This window comes from Mastomys coucha, unplaced genomic scaffold (assembly GCF_008632895.1).
Source record: "Mastomys coucha isolate ucsf_1 unplaced genomic scaffold, UCSF_Mcou_1 pScaffold15, whole genome shotgun sequence".
NCBI classification, from domain to species: domain Eukaryota; kingdom Metazoa; phylum Chordata; class Mammalia; order Rodentia; family Muridae; genus Mastomys; species Mastomys coucha.
In genome coordinates this window covers 55294067-55318274 of record NW_022196897.1, presented here as the reverse complement: position 1 = coordinate 55318274, position 24208 = coordinate 55294067, and the positions used below count along the sequence as shown (strand labels likewise).

General features: G+C 36.1%; 1 protein-coding gene across 11 annotated transcripts in view; it reads right to left on the bottom strand.

Moving 5' to 3' along the window:
* LOC116090262 (ankyrin repeat domain-containing protein 36C-like) overlaps positions 1-24208 on the bottom strand; it is a 145980-nt gene that overhangs the window by 89372 nt on the left and 32400 nt on the right. For 9 of the 11 annotated variants that reach the window (XM_031370501.1, XM_031370505.1, XM_031370504.1 and 6 more), the window contains 16 exons: positions 20707-20758; positions 20299-20348; positions 19995-20025; positions 16549-16598; positions 15009-15039; positions 14589-14638; positions 14169-14235; positions 13801-13847; positions 13073-13154; positions 12070-12119; positions 10780-10861; positions 9469-9537; positions 7549-7622; positions 4700-4796; positions 3065-3135; positions 757-853 (listed from right to left, as the gene is read on the bottom strand). In XM_031370501.1, the coding sequence (XP_031226361.1) occupies positions 757-853; positions 3065-3135; positions 4700-4796; positions 7549-7622; positions 9469-9537; positions 10780-10861; positions 12070-12119; positions 13073-13154; positions 13801-13847; positions 14169-14235; positions 14589-14638; positions 15009-15039; positions 16549-16598; positions 19995-20025; positions 20299-20348; positions 20707-20758 (1000 nt within the window). The remainder of the gene's footprint in view (positions 1-756; positions 854-3064; positions 3136-4699; positions 4797-7548; positions 7623-9468; positions 9538-10779; positions 10862-12069; positions 12120-13072; positions 13155-13800; positions 13848-14168; positions 14236-14588; positions 14639-15008; positions 15040-16548; positions 16599-19994; positions 20026-20298; positions 20349-20706; positions 20759-24208) is intronic. The other 2 variants (XM_031370506.1, XM_031370510.1) reach the window with 2 other exon arrangements.

Sequence of the window (24208 nt, the reverse complement as noted above, 5' to 3'; positions counted from 1 at the left end):
GCAAATGATATATTTTCCTTATGATTACTTTTATTTGAAGTTGTTTTTAAGAATGTCATACAATGTATTTTGATATATCTGCCACTGACTCCCTCTCCAACTCCTACAGATACACCCTTTCCCAAGTTTACATCCTTTCCTTTCTTTTTATAGCCCACAGAGTCAAGTTATTGCAGCCCATATGCACATGAGTAGTGATCCATACACCATAGCATGCGCAACCTGCCAAGCATTACACACCTGAACAACATCTCCCTCTCACAGTAGCCCAACTGACATTTAACTCCTCTGCTAGAGATGAGGCCTCATATAACCATCCCTAATCCATGCAGGATGCTAACTGGCTTGATGTCATGTAGAACTCCTACAAACAACCACAGCTACTGTGATTCATGTGCAATGGCTCTTTCATGGCCAGAAAACACAGCCTCAGAGCAGTCCTCCCTAACCTCTGGCTTTCACGGATTTTCTGTCTCCTCTTCAATAATGTTCCTTGAGCCTTGGCAAGTTGATATTTTTGTTCCATTCATATTGTTCTTACCATAACTTGACTTCTCTTCTAATTTAAAATACATAAAACGGTGAATTTCTTTGGTTACCAGAATGTATCAGGTGCCTCAGTTTAGAAGGAATATTCCCATTGACAAATTTCTTTTGACAGGACTTGGAATTGGATTCAATTATCTACCGCTGAGATCTCCTGTACTGGCTGGTTTTGTGTCTCAATAATCGGCTTTAAATTAAGATAGTCCTTACCAGTCATTCCTCCGGTGACCATATTTTGTGTTCGTTGGTCTGATATCTTCCGTAAATAACCCAAAATCTTCTTTAATCCATATGTCCCAGAGGTACTCTGTTAGGGGGGGATATCAAAACTGGTTTCTACTAAATCTCAGTCACTTATAGAGCACAAGTGAATTTCTTACTGAAAATTGAGAGAGTAATGTATTTGTAACTTCATCATTTCAGTAGAGAACCTCATACAGGTAACCTATATCAAGTTTTTTTCTTGTAATCTTATGGCTACTGACTACATAAACTAAACAATGGAGAGCCATCACATACATAATAGTAGCTATCAGAAATATGTCAACAGTGAAAAAGTGTGATCACGAAACTCTACATGCATTTCCTGGATAAATAAGAGGATGATTTTAAACATATATTATAAAGGGAATATCTTACAAAACATCACCTGTCAAAGAAAGAGATGATGGCCAATGAGCTGATGCAGGAAATAGCAGGAGGGACACCAGCAGGAAAAGAGGGGATTCTTGGAAACAGTGAGAGAATAAGAAGAGACATGCAAGGGGATATGCTGAGTGAGATGCTGGAAGAGATGCTGAAGAGACATGAAGGAAGAGGTAGACTGGAACTGAAGGAGAGGTACCTAACCATGCAGGAGGTAGAATAGTTTGGACAGGTTAAATAAGTTATGAGCTAGTCGAGAGTGAGCCACAGCTTATGGCTTAGGCATTTGATAATAAATAATTAGTCTCAGAGTCATTATTGATGGGAACTAAGTGTCCAGAAGGAAGAATGGCATATTTTTTTACAATATACTGAAAAACATTGATCTAAGGATATTTGCCATAATAGAATATTAATAAATAGGAATAATTTCAATGATAAATATCATGTTGAAGGAAGAGGAGGGTATGGAAATAGTAAGAGCTTTGGTTGTATTCTAAGTTGCATATGTCGAGAAAATTTTACTCCCAGTTTCTTCTAGACAAACAGGGTCTAGAAAACTTAAATATTAATTGTAAATATTTAAATAATAAGAAAATATCAGAATGAAAATTAGAATGTAATAAAGAGAATTAGTGTTAGACTCTGTTGTATAATAGGCAAATATCAGTGTGAATAATACTGTATTCCAGTTGAGGGAGAATTTCAAAAGTGTAAAGCAAGCTTTAGTAAGAAGAGGAACATAAGAGTATTGTGAAATATAACAGCTACTCATTTACCTATTTTCTAAATCTATACATTACAAGGACAAAGGTGACTAAACTATGTGTGTCTTTCTTTACATCTCACTAATTCCTAAATCTAATGATGAATGGATGTGATCTATTTATGTCCTACATCGCATGCTCCAAGTGATTAAATTGACTGATATTCTGATTATAAAGCTGATCTTTAATTTCATACTCAGAGAGATCTACTCTGGCTAGATAATGGCTATACTGTCAATGTTATTCTGTTTTCTACTGAAGCACATATTCTGACTTACAAGTGTATTCTGTTCTCTTGTTTTATTCTCCTGTGACAATGTTATAGAACCTTATGTGCAATCTCATATGGTTGCCTATGTATCATATAAAAAAGGAAAAATGTATGCAATTTCAAAATCTAAAGCAGTCATCTGACTGCCTCAAGTATCAATGAGAATATTCTCATAATGTTTATTAAAAATTTTTAGAAATGTGAATTATTTGTAGTTTTGGATACCAATATGAGTTATATTAAGTTCATTATAATTTTCACTAAGAACGAACATACTATTTTGACTTTTCCTATTTTGATTCATTGAAATATAGATAATTCATAGATATTTTATATACTAATAACAAAATGTCACATTCTGCAAGTGGACATTCTCTTACTGGGTATTGTTATTTAATTTCTGAATCATACAGGCTGATGAAGACATGAAGAGTCACATCTTTAGTCACTGAAGTGATGACATTCTATAGGAATCCAACTTGCAAGTCACCATATTGTCTTGACTGTAACATTAAATGTTTTCTCATCAGATATGATTTTATCTTCATATTTTATCATTGTGAGTCAGTTGTACAAGTGGGAGCACAGGTGAGCATTGGGTATGTGGTAACACATTCAAAAATCATGTTTATCTGTAAGCTAATTTAGACTCTGAAAATATCCTAAAAATCATCACAATGTAAATATTTTAAATCTAAATAGTAAGTTGTGATCAATCAGTCTGTACATTATCTGAAATACATTCTATACTGTAATCTGAAATTACATTTCAATTCACCTATTCTACATTGTTGAAACATATCAAATTATAGCATAAATATACAGATCCACATACAAAAGCCTGGGTACATTCACTGCCGTTGTCACTTTCTTCCTCTTCTCTTGATGTCACGTCAGCCGCTGGCTCTGTTGATGATGGCATATGTTAACTATACTGTAATGAAACATTGGCTAAAACTGTGGTCATAATAAATACCAAACCTTCAAAGTGCTAATAATAAAACTTGGATTTTATTGTCTTAATTAAACATTCTAAACTACCATTAATATTTGAATATTGACTCAGTGTATAATTAGTTATGTAATAATACACAATCTCAATACATCAAAGACATTTGATGCTAATAGCTTCAAGGAATGTAATTCCTAAAATTCACTTACAAAGTCGTGAACTAAACATATATGAACAAATCCTCTGCTATAAAAATTTTAAATGTCCTAGGAACATTCTGCTTCTTAGTGCACTCTATGAGTAACTACTAACAGAAACAGCCCTGGAGCCATACACACAGGAACAGTAAAAAGTGATTACCATTTGCATTTACATATGCAGCATACGCACATATGCATGCAACAATAACAATGAAAGGAAAATACCTATCAACGGGAGGGATGGAGGGACAATGTCATGTCATTCTATTTCAATTTAAAACATCTTTAAAGAGAAAACATTAAAATGTCCTGAGTTACCTTCATAAAAATTGCTATTTTATTTTTCTTATACGTGGAAAAATGTTTGGAATTTTCTGGAATGTTTTTACTTTTGAGACCAGGTTATTAAGGCAAATCTTCATTCATGACTCTGTTTTCTAGGGAAAATGAATGTGCTGTGACTGTAATGTAAAATGTCTTCAGGTGTTTGAATGGTTTGTACAGTGCTTCTGGCATTGGTTGGGGAGGTGATGAATGCTGTAAGGGGTGGAGCCTTGATGGATGAAGTAGATCCCTGGCATGCAGGACAGGCCTTGCGACTTTGTAGCCCAATGCCACTTCAAGCTCACCCTTGTGTGATTTTATGACCTCAGGTTTTTCTCCCTCAATGGAGGGAATGAAGGCACTACAGATCACATGGAATTTCTAGCCAGGTTTAGGCATTGCAACAATTCTTTATAGTCTTCTTTCAACACTATGCAATCTTTCCTTCTTCAAAAACAAAACTATTATTTTGCATGTTCAAGTATATTCTCCAGCATTGGTTCCCTCAAGCATGTTCCAGCATATTCTCCAGTATTCATTTCCTCTCATATACATTGATCACTGCCTTTTTTTTTTTTTGTCCTTTTTCTCTCCTCTTCACTATGGTTTAATATCCTTCAATCCTGAAACAACTAAATCTTTATTAATAACCCAGCTGGGTGAGTGACATTCTCACTTGCAACCATTGTATAATATGGAGATACGATTCACTGTCACTTCTTTTTCATTATTCTATATTTAATAGTCACATTTCTTTGGAGAGTAGTATATGTTTATCTGCATGATTAAAGTATCTTTACAAATGGATTTTTTAAACTTTTTTTTTCAAGATAGGGTTTCTCTGTATAGCCCTGGCTGTCCTGGTACTCACTTTGTAAACCAGGCTGGCCTCGAACTCAGAAATCTGCCTGCCTCTGCCTCCCAAGTGATGGGACTAAAGGCATGCGCCACCACTGCCCGGCTTCAAATGGCTTTTAAGAAAATACAGTTCTACCTTTCATTTGTCTTGTTGCTGTATTTTGTCCTTGTAGATATGTACTTCCAGTTAAATAACCATTCTCCTCTTTCCGTGGAAGATATTCAAATATAGTCTGATTAAATTAATATAAAAATGATATGCATAAGAGGTGTGAGCTTATTTTAAAAGAAAAACATAAATGGATTTTTTTGAAAACTGATGCAGCTTCAATCTCTCAGACAGCAATTTACTCTGACTACAGGACTCCCACACCTCTAATTTATTGCAGCTGTTATCAATAGTCTTTATACAAACCGCTTCCTTCATGTGAATGATTACCATGACTCCAAGTCTAGTTTACCTGATTTTCTTTCCTGTCAGTGTGCCACATGACCTTAGCTGGTACATTCGATGTTTAGCTGACTACCATACAGTCCATACTCAAACACCACAAACATTTAAATCCCAGACATTTAAAGCACCAGCAAGAATACTTGGAGGCCAGTGAGAATGCATCTACAAGCATATGTTGCATAAAATTGTCTACAAGTGAGAAACTTTCATAGTGAACATAGTTTTAACACAAACTACTATAGTAGTCAATAAAGACAGTACATGACAGCCTTGGCAACATTTTCTGACTTATTCTGTTGAAATAAAGTAAGTTTGAAATCTGGTTTTTTTATATACTAACACAAAAATGCCCCTCTCTGAAAGCCAGCATTCTCTGATAGGCTATTGATTTTTCTAACTGATAATGATTTTATGACCTCCGGGTTTTTTTGTTTTGTTTTGTTTTGTTTTGTTTTGTTTTGTTTGCCCTCGATGGAGGGAATGAAGGGCACTACAAATCACATGGAAGATTTCAACCTTTAAATCTGCAAATTAAAAATTTGAGCCTCTGATGATGATCAGCCCTGAATAGTCACCCACTTGGAGAAGAGTGAAATTAGGAGATGTGCAGGATAATGGATGCCTCTGGGAACTATAATAGTAAGTGTGGTGACCCACAGGAGAAAAAAAATAAGCACTACATGTGCTCCCTCACAAGCAGATTCTGGCCTATAATATATACCTGCAGATATGTAAAAATCTGTACATGTGGAGAATGTCTAAACAATTTGAAAATAGACATAGAAAGGATAACTGTAAGTGACCAAAAAAAGAATACAGTCATAAGCAAAAGCACACAAGATGCCTAAATGCACATAGAGAGTTCTATGTTGTTGTTTAACTCTATCATAGTGGGTGTTTGTTTTGTCTAAATGTCATCTTTATTTTCTTAGATGAAATGATGAAATGAGAGTCATAACAAATCTATGTGGATTCACACAGCTTGGGCTGAGCCCAGAACATTTCTTTCCCTGTTTTAACTAACCCTAGGCCTAGGCTTTAAAGCTTCTGATCACCCATACAATCTTATCTTCCAGGCTGACTGACTCCATCTAGCTTCTCCTTGCTTCTGACTGAATTGCTCTGCCTGGCTTCACACTAATTTTGGCAATCTGTTCTAATTTTCTAGCTCCTTCTCATTCTCTGACTTCTTCTGTCTTCCACCTGTGTCTAACTTGTTCTCTCTGTAACCTGTCTCTGAAAAACTGTCCCAGTAAAACTCCCATACACATGCACTACCCCCTTTTCCTCTCATACTGCTCTCAAGTAGTCTCTGTCTTCCTCTGCTGTTCAAGTAAATTGGGAGTATCCGGTCTCTGACTCACTCTGTCAAATCTTTCTCTGGTTCATCATTTTGTATGTTCCTCAATTAGATGTCACTTTCAAATGTGGCTGCTTCCTTTTACAAACTAAACTTGCCTACATTGTTAGGTATTGAAAGTGTGTACTAAAGATGTATTTGTATTCCAGCCAGATCATACTGTAGTCCAGGGAATGTCTGCATTCTGGCTGGACCATATGTTTGTATGTGATCCCTTCTCAGAAGAGCTATCTTGCTGGATTAAAATTCCTCTATGGTTTTGGGTTAATTTTGTTTGGTTTTGTTTTCCCAGTAGGAGATATATGAATTCAACTCATAGTATACTCAAGTAGAAAGTGCCATTTTTGGCATTGCAGAAGAATCTAATATATGTTATTCCTTGCCACATGATTGCGAAAATTGCTTACTCTTTCTCATTCCATTGACTATTAGCACACTAGGAATCAGAAATGACTAGTATGAGTACATTTGACATAGTAACTAACATAGAAAAAGTGATTTTTAAAAATGTGTTTCTTATGGAGAAGGGTTTTATAACCTGAATTTTTCCTTCTTTTTATAACCATATCAAATCATTCTATTATTTAATATGGAAATTATATTGCTACACATAAAGTAAGGCTGTAAATTTTTTTAAATGGAGGGTGAAATTTTACTATGAAACCAAAAATATTTGAAGAATCCTATGGGAACTAAAGAAGGTAAAAATGATTTATAATTAAATACTTAATTATAATAAATTATTCTATAAGATAACCTGAAATACAATTTCATATGCCCTCACCTTATTATTGATTTTAAAAAAGACATTACTTAGGTGGGGAGATGGCTCAGTAGATTGGTTTTGCAATAATCAGAACTTGAGTTGAAGTCACATGGGCCAACATAAAAATGTAGGCACCATGTTGCAGTGTATTCTAGCACTGGGGAAGGAGAAAACATCCGTAGACCTTTGGGAAGCCAGACCAAGTTCAAAAAAGGAATCTGTCTTAACAACAGTGTGAAGAATGATAGAGGAGAACACTTAACATTGACCTCAAACCTTTGTTAGCAAAGGCCTATGCAGGTACACATGCAAATGGACATATGAATACACATACATGCACACACACACACACACACATAAATCTCAGCATTAAGTGTACAACTCCAAATTTAAATAGTTACATACCAGTGGTGAATTAATTGTACTGTCACTGTAACTTTTTTCATTTTCTGTTGATGTCACTTCTGAATCTGAATTTGCTGAAAATGTATAGATTTAGAGAAAATAAATTGTAATAAATTTATTAAAAGGAGAGCATTATAATAATAGAATATTTTAAATTAATAATAATGAGGTTGTATTAAGAGTTTAGTTGGCATAAATGTTAGCTGAATAACTTCCTCTGTCAAATATTGTCCTAATTATGCAAAAGCTGCATATGACACTTAAATGGACATCAAAAACCACCATCTCTCATACACACTGTACTTGTATTCATCCACTAATGTAACTACTCTACAAAAGAGATCAAAGCTGGAAATTAGCTTAAGAATAACTGAGAAGCAAATGGATTCACATTTTTCTTTTCTACCATATACCAGTATCTCTTAGATTACCTGGTAACTATTTACCTTGTGAAAAGAATTGCTTACTGCCTCTGTCAGTCAGCACCCTACTCCTTTCTGTCCAACATGTGCTCATACAACCTTTGGCTGAGTATATGTCTTCCTTCAGCTCAGACTTTATGTGAGACCCCCACGACTGGGTTATCTTCCTCCAAAGGGTACTACAAAGTACCACTCTAATTCAGGGATGTTACGATTTTTCTAGAGTATTTTTATTTACTTTATTGAATTTACTTTTGAATGCCTGTTTATTCCACACAACAAGTGATTATTGGCTCCCTCCCATGTTCTAAAAAATGAGACCATGGCTTTTCTAGAAATAGTGCCTTATCCAGCACACAGAGCAGCAGGGTCACAACCATTAGAAAACACTTAGTTCCAATGGCCTTAGGAAGTGAAACACTGCTCAATTATAAAATTATAGTTATGAAGTAGCAAAAAATAAATTTATGGTCCTCAGCATTAAGAAGATTGAGAACCACTGACATAGAGAATGAGCAAAAATACAGAAAGCACACAAATAAAAGGGTAGAGTATGAAAAGAATTCACTAGGGAAGTGAAATATGCAACATATTCATGCATGTGCACAAACACACACACCACTGAGTTAAAAAACAATGAAGGAAAATATAATATTTACAAAATAGGTATATTGCATGATTTATTATTATCGGTGTGGTTATATGACCAATGGAGGAGAATACAGATCCATAAATCCGAACACAGATTAGATGCAGTTAATTAAGAGAATGATGCACCCATAGAATTAAGATGGACATGCTTCTAAGGATGCAAGATTTGCTGTCTGCTCAAGATGATTTAAATATTAGGGATGAAGGGAAACTCATTTATTTATTCACAATGATTATATTTCATTTTAAATAGTATCTATTGTTTTATTGTTACTATTTAGATGTCATTAGTAATAATGATCTATATTTAATTGAATTGAGTTTTAAAACAAATACCATATGATCTTTACTGATTTACAAACTCTTGAGAAGTTGGTATGCAAAATTATATTTAGGAAACTCATATTTTATCGTACTGAAGTAAAATCTATTGCATGTATTTTTGTCCAGTATAATTATAATGGAAATTCTTAAGATGCAATGTCTTGAGTTGTTCATGGAGGTTAAAGGGAAATTTGTCCTCAGTTTTCTTAAGTGATAGATAACAGTGTATATTTGTAAAATGTTAAGAAACCTTATTTAAGACTATCATAATTAACTTCTGTTGTCCCCAGAAATCATCCAAGACAGAAATCGCATGGTTCTTAATCAAAATGCGAATATTTCAGTTGAAGCTTAGAATTTTAGAAGATTTCACACTGCAAAAAAAAAAATGTGATGCTAGTAATGGCAATTGGGTCATTTATATCAAATAGTTTCATCAGTATATAGGCAAAAAAGTAAACGTCATAACCCTTTCTAACAGTTCAAGGTGCTTTTCCAGGATGAATTTTATCACAAAAGTTACCTGATGTTAATGTCTGCCCATCTGCCACTCCTAATGCAACTTTAGGATCCGAGTCGTTCATTTCAATGACTGAAATATTAAGAGGAAATAAACAAAAGAAGTCATGATGGTTGTTGATATAGAGAAATATGACAGCTGATCAAACCTAACCCTTGCAATGACATCTGAACTCTTGGAAATAATACTTGAATGGAAGAGAATTGATACTTCACAAAATACCTTTGAGACATTTACACCACATTCTTCAATCTGTCCTGTAATTCAAGAATTGCACAGTGGTGATGACTCTTCCAGAGCACTAGTCTTTTAATATCAAGAAAGTGCTTCTCAACTATTCATTACAGAATAATAATTAAAAAAATGAGTTTATTTTTGTATGCATTTGTGTGGTATCTATATGGCCTATTTTCCTTCAAATTTAGATGCCTTAAATTTTATTAGCTGGGTATTTGGTGATGCACTATCCCAGCACTTAAGAGTGGGAGGCAGGCAGATTTCTGTGAGCTCTTGTCCAGGCTAGTCTGTTGTGAGTTATGGGACAGCCAGAACTAAACAGGAAAAAAAAAGTTATTTTGGAAAACAAAAACCAAAACAAACCAGAAGAAAACAAAAAACAAATTTATTGATCCACTCATGTGAAAAGAAAATGAATTCAAAGTAGAGAATATTCTGATCACACTGATCAAAACATACTGTATGAAAAAAATTTTTTTCAACTAAAATTTTAAAAGGCAAAATAGAAGGAAGTAACATACAAGACCTCAGGATTGAAATGTGGTTATCAAAGCTGGACTGAACTTTCATGCAGTGGTTCTCACAACCTGCTGTGTTTCGAGTCAGCACAATATGGACTGTGAAAAACAATTTTAGTATCCAAGAAATGAGCTCTGTGTTTTGCATACAATATTTCATTGGTTTGAAATACCATGGCATCCTTTAAAGGAAAAAGACAACTTCCTCATCCAAAAATAACAACCTCAACAACAGTAGAAGCTTTTAATTCAAATCAGTCACTGAGCATCCAAGGTTAATCTGCCTACTACTCTGATAGCACAGAGCTGTGGGGAGCAGAACTGAGTGCTTGCTATCCACCCCAAGTCCAGTTTCTCTCTCTGTCTCTGTCTGTCTTTCTCTGCCTCTGTCCCTCTCTGTCTCTCCCTCTCTCCCTCCCTCACTCCTTCCCTCTCTCCTTCCTTCCCAAAGCTCCTGAAGCAGCCTTAGTAACAGTCTTTGTTTCCTATCATACATCAGCCTTTCTACTTCAAGGAAATGCTCCACCAAGTGGCTTTTTACATGATGTATAGTTCTTACCTTTAATGGGTTTATCTCCTGATTGATCCGCAGCACCACATAAATGATCAATACCCTTCTTGGAAAGACACTCAAAGACACTCTGTTAAGGTAAGCATCAAAACTGATTTGTACCAGTGCCCCTTAATGATTTCCAAAGATATCTGAACTTTCGATTCTAGAAACAGATTTGAATTTTTTTTTAAAAATCCATCATATAAAAATCAGAACCATCTGAACCAAGAACCTCATATATGCTATTAGATGAAATTTATCTATGCTATTAGGTCAAATATATATATATATATATATATATATATATATATATATATATATGCTATTAGATCATATGGCCGATGACTATGAGAACTGACCAGGAAAGGTCATATGACACCAAGCAGCCAATGATTATCAGATGTGATGGTTTCAATAAGAAATGAAGGTAGTGGTTTACTAGACCAAACCAAAAATTAGAGAACATTCACAAAAGCACCCTTCTAAAAGTGCTCAAAGGCACTAGTGCTTCAGGACATCATTAATATTTAGAATGAGAAAGCTACTTCAGAAGAATAAGATGCGCAGCACCCAGAGACCTTGCAGTATGGAGTACTGCAAGTACACAGTGCAACGCCTAAGAAGCAGATAGCATAGCCGTGTGTATAATACAATAAAGGCTCTGCTGTTTATAAAGAAATTAAGAATATAACTGGCTAATGTTATAGAAAGAGCCAAATATTATCACGTATTGACACTTCAGCTCTGTGCTGAGACCACTATCTGGGAGTTCCTTTTACCTAGGACATTAGCACAACCCTTTCTACAATGGTCTCATGGAATATGGGATTGCTGTATATCTGTAATCCTAAACCCATTGTTCACATAAAAGCAAAATAATCTGCTTTGCTTTTTAAATTATTATACAGGTCAAATAATATGAAATCAAAATTTTACACATTCACATACACACAATAACACACATGCACACATACACACATATATATACATACACATATATACACACATAAACACACAACATTCACATACAACATACACATATATAAACACAAACACATACACACATGCACATGCAAACATATATAATGCATGTGCCAACACACACACTTATATTTTTTGTTTGTCAATTTTCTCTTTCTCATCTACATTTGACTCATAGCTTGCAGCCCCAGTAATCAATTGCTTACGTTTCACGACCCAAAACACTATGTTGCAACTTTCTTTCTACATAGTGTTAGGTCTTTACACACTCCACATAAGAAATTCTCTCAAAGACAAAATCAGCATTGAACACACCTCAGAGTCATCCCTTGAATCTTCTAATTTCTGTAATATCGATGTCTTATCTAGATAATACAGTCACAGAAAATTTACGAGAACATTAAAATTAAATATATATACTTTTATATATTTCATGAATAGTTTCTTTACATTTTGATATTTTTATATTTTACTAATATAAAAAAGCAAGACAAAAATTTAGACAATTGTGTATTTTCAGGAAGGCATTTTTCCCATGTATTTATCTATCTATGTATTTATTTATTCACTTTAAATCCTGATTGCAGCCCCCTCTCCTACAATTCCCTGTTATACAGCCTCTTCTCTGAACCTTCCTCCTCCTCTGAGAAGAGGGAAGCCCCCTTGGGCACCAACCCACCCTGGCACTTTAAGTCACTGCATGACTAGTCCCATCCTCTCCCACAGAGGCCAGACAGGGCAATCCCGCTAGGGGAATAGGCTCCACAGGCAGGCAACAGAGTCAGGGTCACCCTCCCGTGTCCCCAACCCCCCACTCTAGTTGTTGTAGGAGCTTAGCATTACTGTCCTGAGAGGCTCCACCCGGCAGCTGGCCACAACAGATGTAGAGACCCACAGCCAAACATCAGACAGAACTCTGGAAGTCTTGTGGTAGAATTGGAAGGATTGAGGGACCCGAAGGTTATAGGGACTCCACAAGAAAACCAAGAGTCAACTAACCTGGACCTTTGGGGCCTCCCAGAGACTGAACCACCAACCAGGAAAGGCATTTTTTTAAATAGTAGGAAATGAGTAAGAGAAAAATATTTAAAAAGAAGTGATGTTGGAATTTTATAAGCAACAGAAAAATAATTTTATAAGCAACAATTACTCCCTTGAGAAATGAATACATTTTGAATCATTAAAAACTAAATGTACTTGTAAAAAAAAGTGATGTTTATTTGGGGACATGCACACTTTTAGTAGTGTTTGAGCATGGAACGACGTTCATGCATCTCTGCAAGCCTATCACTGTTGTTACTGTTATCCCCACTATTACCGTAAGTGAGACCATCTTTACTCGTTTGCTTACAAGGACTCCCCTGGTTACTTCTCCCCACTGGCTGCTCTGGTGCCTCTTCCTGTCATGAAAACAAAGAAAACGTAACTTCAGAAGTTATATTTGTTCATTCTTGCCTTACCATTCAGTCCCTGTTATCAGTCACTAAGACAAACATTTGCAGTCTTTCAGTTATAGGTACAATCCTGGGAGAAGCTGAAGATAAAAGAATCATCACGGTTCACATGTGTTGCAGCGGAATAGGGTTACCAGCTGCTTCTGTCCCTTGGGGCTTGTGCTCTATTTCCCAGTACCATGGAACTTAGACAACAGTCATGGCACTCACATGTTGATGGTAACCAACAGCTATTCAACCCAAAGCCCCATGCAAAAGAAGGAAAATGTATATGAGTGTGTGTGTATCGATACTAACCAATAGAAAAGAAGTTATCAATTTTGTTTTTTAGATGAGGGACATGAAAAGGGACAGTGAGCTGGGAGGGGTGGAGGACAAGAGAAAAAGGACAAGAGAAAGCAATATAATTCTATTTTAATTTAAAATATACAAATAACTGAAACAGACTAATTTCTATATACTGGTAAAAAGGGGGTCATATGATAACAAAGGAGAAATTAAATGATTGATTCACTAGTTCTATTAAAATAAATTTAGTACAGACTCATCACCCAAAGTTTTTTTTTTCCTAAAACAAAACCATTGGACAAACCTCTGAGTCCATCCTTGAATCTTCAAATATCTGCGATAAGTTCTTATCTAAACAATGTAGTAACAAAACAAGCAGTGAGAACATTTGCCACAGTGAATTTATAGATATGTACACTTACATCTATCTTATATCTATATTTTGATGTTTATATATTTTAAAGAAATAAGAGCTCAAGACAAAAATCTCAGATAATTCAACTTTTTGAGGACAAATCACTATAGTAGAAGTGAGCAAGAAAAAATATTTAAAGAGAGTGATGTTTATTTTGGGAAATGCACATGGGAACTTGTTAGAAATGAGTATCAAACATTTTGTGCACATTTGTAAATCCACAATTTTATTATTGTTATGAGCATAACTGAAATTACCATTATTTGCTTTCTGACAATGGCTCTCTGGGTTACTTTTTTCTACTGGCTGCTTTCTTGCTTCTTCCTATCATGAAAAACAAATACATATATTTACACACACACACATACACACACACATATATATATGCGTGTATATACTTTTTGAAGGTATGTTCTTTCATTTTCTTTATCACTCACTCATTGTATCAGTTACTAAGGTAAAGATATATACAGTCTATCAAGTTAGAGACATAATCCTGTCAGAAGCTAAAGCAAACAATGCAGTTAACTTCTGTATGCAAGTAGAGTTAGTCACATATGCTAACAAATGAAAAACTAAAATTTTATTCATCACATCTGTGAATGAAATTAAATCTATGACTGAAATGAATTTAGTAAGCTACATCATTCATAGCTTCAAAGCAGAAATCAGCACACCTCAGAGTCCTCAGCTGCATCTTCAACTGTTTGTGGTATGGATGTCTTATCTATACAACAAAGTCACAGAAACGTGAATGAGAACATTATTTACAGTCAAGTCAGTACATATATTGAAAGATACATGAATGGCTATTAACATGTAAACTATATCTCTACATTTTAATGTTTTCATATTTCGATAAAACAAAAAAAATAAAATTTCAAACAGTAAAAGCTTTTTCGGGAGGACATTTAAAAAGCTTTCAAAGTCACAAAGGTTGTTTGAGGACATTTGCCTTGTACTTTTTATAAGAGTACATGGGAGTAAGACAGTCTTGGTGCACATTTGCAAATTCGTCACTTTTGTTATTGTTACCCCCACCATTATGTAAATGAGGCCATCATTATCTGTTTGCTTAAGAGAACCCCCTGGGTTACCTTGTCCTAATGGTTGCTCTGTTTCTTCTCTCTATCATGAAAAAAAAAACATAACCTCAAAATTATATTTCTTCTGTTATTCTCTCACTCAATGGTTCAGTCACTGAGATGAAAATATTTACATTCTAAACATCATAGACACAATGCTGTGAGAAGCTAAGACAAATTAAACTTTTGTCATGATGAACATTGTTATGGCTCATAGATGTAGCAGCTCGACAGGACTACGTATTGCTTCCTTCCATTGCCATCTTGTATAATATTTTCTGAAACTATGAACGCTAGATTGCATTAAGTGAAACTCACATTTTGGTCACAATGAATGGCTGTCGAATGGGCCTTAAAGTTCACTCAGCAGATGTTATATCATGCCTGATACTAGAAACCTAACCGTCATTTAGACTATGATTCTAAGAAAAGAATCTACCACTACTGCTTGGCTAGACTAGCATACTTCCTAACTGTATCCCAAATCTTATTCTACAACCCACAGATACTAGTGCCATCAACAAAGAATCCTTTCTTTGCAGCAAATAGAAACCATCAATAAAACCATAACTGGACACAACAGTGCAGAGACTAATAGATGGACTGTAGGGAGCCCACATCAAATAGATAATCTACATTACAGCTCCTGAATGTATGACTGAAGGGACATTGATGAAGAGGGATCAGTAAGACTCTAAGAATATCAGGAACTCTGCTGTAAAATAGTCTCCTAGAAACAGCTGTATAAACTAGACTGGAACGTTGGTAATACCAATACTCATGCTCATCTGGAAGCAGAATATCTCATAGTGTCCTCACCCCTACACAAAGTACTATAGGCAACTAATAACTGCTGAAAAAAAGTATCTCTCAAGGATAAGCCATCTTATTGGTTAGCCAATAGAAAGTGGTCAGTCGGGCTGGCGAGATGGCTCAACAGGAAAGAGCACTGACTGCTCTTCCAAAGGTCCTGAGTTCGGATCCCAGCAACCACATGATGGCTCACAACCACCCATAATGAAATCTGATGCCCTTTTCTGGTGCATCTGAAGACAGCTACAGCTGGAGCGAGCGGGATGGAGTGAGCAGGCTGGAACAAGCAGGGCTGGCAGAGGTCCTGAGTTCAATTCCCAGCAGCCACACACATGATAGCTCACAGCCATCTGTACAGCTACAGTGTACTCATACACATAAAATAAATAAAAATAAATATTTAAAAAAAAGAAAGTGGTCAGTCTGAAACTATATACATTCATACAACAAAAAATGTCTCATCAGGTTGTAGTTGTGTGTGTGTGTGTCTATGTATTGTAGGGAGGAGATCTAGAAGGAGTTAGAGGAAGGAAAGTAATAGGGAAATTATGTGATTCTATTTTAAGTAAAAATTCGTACAAATTTTAAGAAATGGAGTGTTCAACCTCCATGTTCAAACTCAGTTAGTGACATATGATAAAACATGAGAAACTAATGGCTTAATTAGTTAGTTCTATAATGCTGAATATACAGCAGCCACAGCCAAAGTTTTTCTCCAAAACAGAAGCATTGAACAAACCTCACTGGTCTTATCTGAATCTTCACCTCTCTGTGACTTGGGCTCCTCATCTATACAATATAATTACAGAAACATTAATAATAGCATTTGTCACAGAGGAATTAAATATATATGTTAACATATATATATCTTTTGATGTTTGCATATCTTGATAAAATAAAACACTAAAAAAATATTCAGAGAAGTGATTAATTTCAGGAAGACACCATTATGGATGGAAGAAGGGAAAAAATACTTAAAGCAATCGGCCTTTGCTTGGATCATGCATACTTGCACCCTGCCCTGTGTGTCAGGTGGTCACATGGATGAGAATGCATCCCACTCACCACTTACCCAGGGTTTTCTCCCTTTGTGGTGAGGCTGCTGTATGTTTCCCATGTAGCTCTTGTTACACTTCGGTATGTCCCCTCTAGTCCTACACTTTTTAGAACTTTTATCCTGAAGCGATGTTGGATATGGTCAAAGGGTTTTTCTGCATCCATTAGTGTGAACCAATGACTTTTGTTATTAAGTCCATTTATGTGGTTTATGACGTGTATTGACTTGAATGTGTTGAACCATCCCTGCCTCTCTTTAAAAAAGCCAACATGGTCATGGTGGGTAACCTTTTGGATTAATGTCTTATTCTGTTTGCAGGTATTTTATTGAATATTTTGATATTTGAACTTACGTTCATCAAAGATATTGGTCTTTAGTTTTCATTGTTCCTTTGTATTGTTTTCTTTGTCTCTATTTAATAATTTCTGCTCTGGTTGTTATAATTACTTGATATTTACTAGGTAAGGGTTTGGTTTGTTCTTGTTGTTCTAAATTCTTTAGTAATATCATTAAGTCATTTATTTACACTCTTTCTGAGGCATAAATCCCCATCTAAGGACTTCTTTTAATGTGCTCCAGAGTTTTTGTGTTGTTCTTTCATTTTCATTTAGTTCCAAGAATTTTTTCATGTTTTTTCTTCTTTAAACCATTCATCATTCAGTAATGAGTTTTTATTTTCAGTAATGGGCAATTATTCTCAATGAGTTGATATACATACTAGAACTTTGTTTGCTGTCAATTTTAAGTTTCATTGCATTATGGTTAAATAGAATACACATAGTTGATGTTTCAGCTTTTCAGAATTTGTTAAGACTTTCTTTTCCTTTTTGTCCCTGGTTGTGGTCTACTGTAGAGATGGTTCATGGGCTGCTGGCTGAGAGAAATGCATACCTTTTGGTATTTGGGTGGAATATTCTATTAAGCCACTTGTTAAATCCATTTGAAGTGTGATATCATTTATTTCTGGTGTTTCTCTGCTTCCTTTTTGTCCATATGATGTTTTATTGAAGAGAGGGAAATATTTAAATCACTAACTGCTAATGGGTTAATATTAATCTGTGTCTTTAATGACAACAGCATACTTTTTATGATATTCAGTGCACCAGGGCTTGGTGTATGTGTGTTTAAGATAGTCATATTGTCTTGGTTAGCTGTTCCCTTGAGTAGAATGAAATACCCCTCTGATAAGTTTCAGTTTAAAGTCTATTTTGTCAGATATTAGGATAGCATTTGTCTGTTTGCTGCCTATCTATAAAGCTGACCTGTGTTCCTTGTAGGCAACACACAGATGGATTTTATTTTTTGATCCATTCAGCCAGCCTTTGTCTTTTGATTGGAGAATTAAAGGCATTAATATTTAAAGGTTTTGATGAAATGTATGTTGATTAAGTTCATTCTGTTGTTCATTTTTGGTATTGTTTGTGTTCTCAGTGTATTTTGTGTTTCAATAATTGTAGCTTTTTTTGTTTTCTTTCTAAAGTCTCTTGGCTGTGCCAATTCCTTTTGTCAGCAGAAATATTACCTCCTGTATTTTATTGTGGTTTGGTTTGTTGTATATAAAGTGTTCAGGCTCTTTATATCACGAAATGTTTTTCTGTCTTCAACTATGGCAGATAGTTTTGCTGGAAACATTAGTCTAAGATGGTAGTCCTGCTCCTTTAAGAATAGGAATGTGTTGTTCCAGGCTTTTATTGCCCTCATAATTTCCACTGAAAAATCAGCTGCTACTATTCTGATGGGTTTCCCTTAGTTTGTGACTTGTGTTTTTTCCTCTTTTCTTTTTTAATACTTTTTGTCAAACAAATAAATAAATAAATAGTTTTAAATGTGATATATCCTGGAGAGTTTCTTTTATGCTTTTATTTGGTGTCTGTATGATTGCATCCTTAGTTTGGGGAAGTTTTCTCTATGATTTTGTTGAAGATCTAGTCTTATGCCATTGACCTGGAATTTTTTTTTCCTTCATCTACTCCTACAATTCAAGTTTGGTCTTTTTAATGGTGAACCACATTTCCTGGATATTCATTTCTGGTGGTTTTAGTTTGTTTCTGTTCTTTTCTTTTTACAAATTTCCTGAGCCCTGATTTTCTATCTTCTGTTTGATTCATTTGACCTGTAAAGCTTCCCCTTGACTTTTCCAGTTGGGCTATTGAAGTTTTCAGTTTCATCTACAGTTTACTTTGAGTTTTTGTCAATGATTCTATTTATTGAATTCTATTTTAGAATCCTGAATTTTCCTGGGCATTAGTCAGACACTGATTCTCTTTGACTTCATTGAGCTGCTCTTTTGTGTCTTCTTTGAACTCCTTGAATACTTTGCAAAAGTATATGGTTGTTATTTCAAATTCTGTGTCTGGTTTCATATATGTAATTCTCAGTAGTAAACATTTCTACAAGACCAGTGTATATGCAGGGAGGGAGAATGCTGTCCTAATATTTCATTTTATTGCAGTTTTGATATGAGCTTTGGGCATGTAGAGTTCTTTTATGAGTTTTGTTTATAATACAGACACATCAAATGATAAGCCTGTTGGCTCCAAAGTCACATATGGCTTAAGAGGAATGAAGTTGGGTGGAGAAAAGGAGCTGGGCTGGCATGCAAGATAAGCATCCTGATCCTTGCCTGGAGTATAAAGATAGAGCTGGAGGTTGAGTCATGTGTGTGAAGGGGAGGATGAGGCAGACTCACCCAGCTAGACCCTGGCAAAGAAGTACACAACCTAACTTGGCAGAAAGTTTGAATGTGGTTGTTACTAGAAGAGTCTACAGGTTCGGGGTGGGCAGAATAGGTCTTGATCAGAGCCGGGAAAGTGGGGCAGTGGAAGCAGGGTGAGACAGTCTAGACTGGAACATCAGATGTAGGATTCTGACTAGATCTGGAGGCTTGGAAAGATTACACAGAGGGAAGAATCAAGTAGACTCACAGAGCTCAAGTCTAAGAAAGAATGTGTAAGATATAGCTGGGCAAAGAGGTTAGAATATCTGTACTGGCTTTATTTCCATTTGGTACTTGAGCATAAAACAACTTTCCTGTACATTTGCAAATTTATCATTTTGGCATTTTTGGTTACCCCTGTTATCATGACTGAAATTATCATTTGTTTGCTGACAAGGACTTCCTTGTTTACCTTTTCCCAAGGGTTGCTCTGTTGCTACTTCCTGTCATGAAAAACAAAACAAAAACTTTAGAAATTATGGTTCTTCACTCTCTCCATTATCCATTCAACGTGTCAGCCACTAAAACAAAAATATTTGGTCTGTTAAGTTATAGGCAGAGAAAAGAGCTTAACCTCTATATTAAAGTAGAGTCAGTAACACTTGATAATGAATGAAAAATAAGTTTAGGTCATGAGATGAGTTACTGAAATAGATTTACTACAGATAATTTTTTCACAGTTTTTTTTTCAAAAATGGAAACAGTATTGGACAAACCTCAGAGTCCTCAGTTGAATCTTCGTCTTCCTGAAATACGGACAGCTTATCTGTACAATGCAGTCACAGAGACATTAAAGAGTGCACTTGTTACAGTGGAGTTAAATATTCATACTTAGAGATATATTATGCATGTATGAGTTACATGCATCTTATCCCTACATTTTAATGTTTGTATATTTTGATAAAACAATATAAAACTTGCAAGAAGACATTGTTTCAGTACAAACAAAACAAGAAAAGCTATTTAAAAGCAATGCTTATTTGAGAATATGCACACTAGTACTTTTTTCATCATGTTGGAACTTGGACATAAAATCTTCTCCTGCAAATTTACAAATTTATCATTGTTACTGCTGTTATTCCTCCCATTAGCGTAGGTGCAATCATTGTTATTCAATTGCTTACTGGAAGGATCCTCTTGGTTACTTTTCCCTGCAGACTGCTTTGTTTCTTCTACCTGTCATGAAAAAGAAAAAAAGAAAAATCAACTTCAGAAATTATGTCTTCATTCATTCATTCATTCATTCACACCATCGCGCACTGTCAGTCACTAAAGCAAACATACTTATATTCTGTCGAGTTTTAGACACAATCCCATGAGACACTTTTTCCAAGTAGAGTCAGTGACTCGTGATAACAAGTGAGTTCTCTTTCTTAAAACAAAAATTTAAAAACAAATCTTAGTTCGCTCTTTCTATCACTGAAGTGAATTTACTACAATCACATAAGGAAGAATCCATTCTTCCTGTGAAGCTTAGGAAATGTTCTAAGCATGGCATTATAATTTGAAAGACAGAGAATTAGACAGGGAGAGTGCACAGGGCCTTGGACATGAGGCACCATGAGCAGAAAGTGGACTACAGTTATAGTAATGAGCTGAATTGTTCAAATGGGAGGATCAAGGCCAAATCACCAGAGGAACAACTCATTCTGGTGAGAAGGTGTTCACTTCTCTTCACTGCACAGGCAATCCACACAATAAGAACTGAGATATTTCAGAAGAAACAATTATATACAAGTCTCACTTGCAGGTAGTAAGGGTAGGTGATATAGGGAGGAAGGGTACGAAAAATATTTCAAAGTAGTTGATGACAGGCCAACAAAATGACTCAACAGAGAAAAGTGTGTGATAGGTAAGGCTGCCCAATCTGAGCTCTATTCTCAGTGTATGTGTGTCGAATGAAGAGAATAGACTCCCAGAGTTGTCCTCTGACACCCACAGGCATGCAATAGTATGTGGATATTCATGCACACATATAGTGAAGAGGAGGAGGAGGAGCAGGAGTAGCGGGAGGAGGAGCAGGAGTAGCGGGAGGAGGAGCAGGAGGAGAAGGAGCAGGAGGAGGAGGAGGAGGAGAAGGAGCAGGAGTAGCGGGAGGAGGAGAAGGAGGAGCAGGAAGAGGATAGTAGGTTGTAAATGTAATCACCTTTGTATGCTATGAAACCTGATAATCAGGTAGAAAGCCAAGAGTGTAATTGTGAGGAGAGCTTGAATCCAGCATCTCCACAGCTTCAGTTCATGATATTCACTTGATAGTATTTTTGATAAAGGGGAAATAGAGGTCAACATAGAGTAATAGAGCCAGGCAAATATAAGGCCAATCTATTCAGTTTCAGAGAGAGGAAACAAGTCACTCAGGAGTCCTGAAGACAGGTCTGCACTAGACCATTAGAGACATTAGATGGCATCATCCAGGGCATGCACATGAGTTTAAGGGTCAAATATGTGTAAAAATACATAATTCTTCTGCATGATTGATGTGTATGGACACAGGACTCTACGATGCTGAGAACAACGGCAAAGGAGGCAAAATAAGAGGAAATAATGCCTCGTCTGCCAGCTTTTGTTTCATGTCTATAAAATGCAGATATAACAACATAGAATTTCTGAAATATTCACCAAGAAAAATCATTTTTAAATATAACTATTAGATAACTGATCTAGACTGAAAGCTCATTCCAGGAGATGCAACCCATACCCAACATAGCTTGTGTGACCAAGAACCTGAGACTAGATAGCCCATGGGCCCAGAGTAAAACCAAATAATACTGGCCCAAAAGTAAAATAATAAAACACTGTAGTGATATTTAGTGACTCCTAATGATTTTCTGCTATACTGATAGATCAGTGCCTTGCTCAGCCATCGTCGAAGGAGCTTCTTCCTGCAGCAGATGGGAACAAATACAGAGACCCACAACTGGACAAAGCCCTAAATGATGTGCCTCCATCAAATCCTTCCCCTCAGGGATCACGGAACCTTGTGGAGGAGGAGGTTAAACAATGTATGAGCTAGAGGGGATGGAATAGAGGACACCAAGAAAGCAAGGCCCTGTAAATCGTGCATGCTTTTATTTGTATAGTGTTTTTTGTTTGCTTATTTTCAACTTCGTGAGTGCACATGTGTTCTCAGCTATGACTGTGTGTGCAGGCCAGAGATTGACGATAGGTGTGTTCTTCCTTCTTTTCTGTGCTAGTTTTTGAGAGAAGGTATTACACTAAACCTAGGGTTGGCTCTTTTGTCTAGACTGGCTAGTTAACAAGCAGCATGGGTAGGCCTATGTCTTCCTCAAGCCTAGCACAGGGTTATACACAGTCAAGCCTGGAAATCTGTAATCCGTGGGTCCTTGAGATCATACAACACTTTATCCTCCGAGCAGTGCTCCCAGCCTTCACCAAACAATTGTCTAAACCCAAACAGCCTGTGTTTTAAACTTACTTTTTTGATACATAGTATTTTAGTCTTTTTGAGATGTGGTCTCACTATTATATGGGTCTGGCTGTCCTGTTTACTATGCCGACCTGGCTGGTTTCAAACTTAAGAGATTTGCTTCCTTTGCCTCTTGAGTGCTGGGATTAAGGGTATATTCAGCCATGCTCAGCTTAATATGTAGTATGTTCAAAATACTAAGATGCTGAGAAATTTATAATTCTTTGTAATTCCAAATAATGCATGTCTGTGCTTGTGTTTCACTAAATTTGAATAAACAACTTGCTTTCTGTTTGCATGATTTATATTAACTCAAGCTGAATAATGTACAACTTCTGATTTTATTACTATTTTATTCATGTGGGTTTAAATTAAACTATGTAAGTGGCTTCCATCTTGTGTGTTCAATAAACACAAGTAATCATAATAACCATATAAATTTTGCTCTTTCCATGAAAGAAGGGGCACAAGTTCTGCTGAATCTTATGTGGGATGAATGAGGGATGGCAGCTCCACTCAGCTCCTGACCAGAAATATTCAACTCAACTGAGCAATATCAGAGATTACAGTGGACTGATAAATCAGACATCAAGGAACTACTTGTGGCAAGGGAACATTTACGCTGTGGAAGGTAAGGAGAGAGAAAATACAAAAATAGTAAATGGTGTGCTCCAACCCAGGGACTCAGGTGAGATGGCCATTTTCTCTCTGGTGACTTTCTAAGGCGGGACCAGCCAGGAGGCACAGGCCTCAGAAGTGGCAGGGCAGCCAGTACAGGATCCTTTCTACCTTTGTCTACACCTAGGAAGGGACAGCAGATCCACAGCCCTCTCTGTACCTTTCCTGAAAGTAGAGAGTCTGTCTCCAGGGTTTGTTCTGACTCCAGGACTCAGGAGGGATGACTGATCCAAAGCCCTCTGCACACGGGTCTTTCCTGAGGAGAGCTGATCTCCCAGAAGTGCTGCCACAGTCTTACAGACCCACAGGAGGAACAAGCTCTAGTCAGAGACAGCACAAACATCTAACACCAGAGATCAACAAATGGCGAAAGGCAAATACAAGAGTCTTACTAACAGAAAACAAGACTACTTGGCTTCATAAGAACCTAGTGCTCCCATCACAGCAAGTCCTAGATATCTTAAAACACCAGAAAAGCAAGATTTGGACATAAAATCATATCTCACGATGGTGATAGAGGA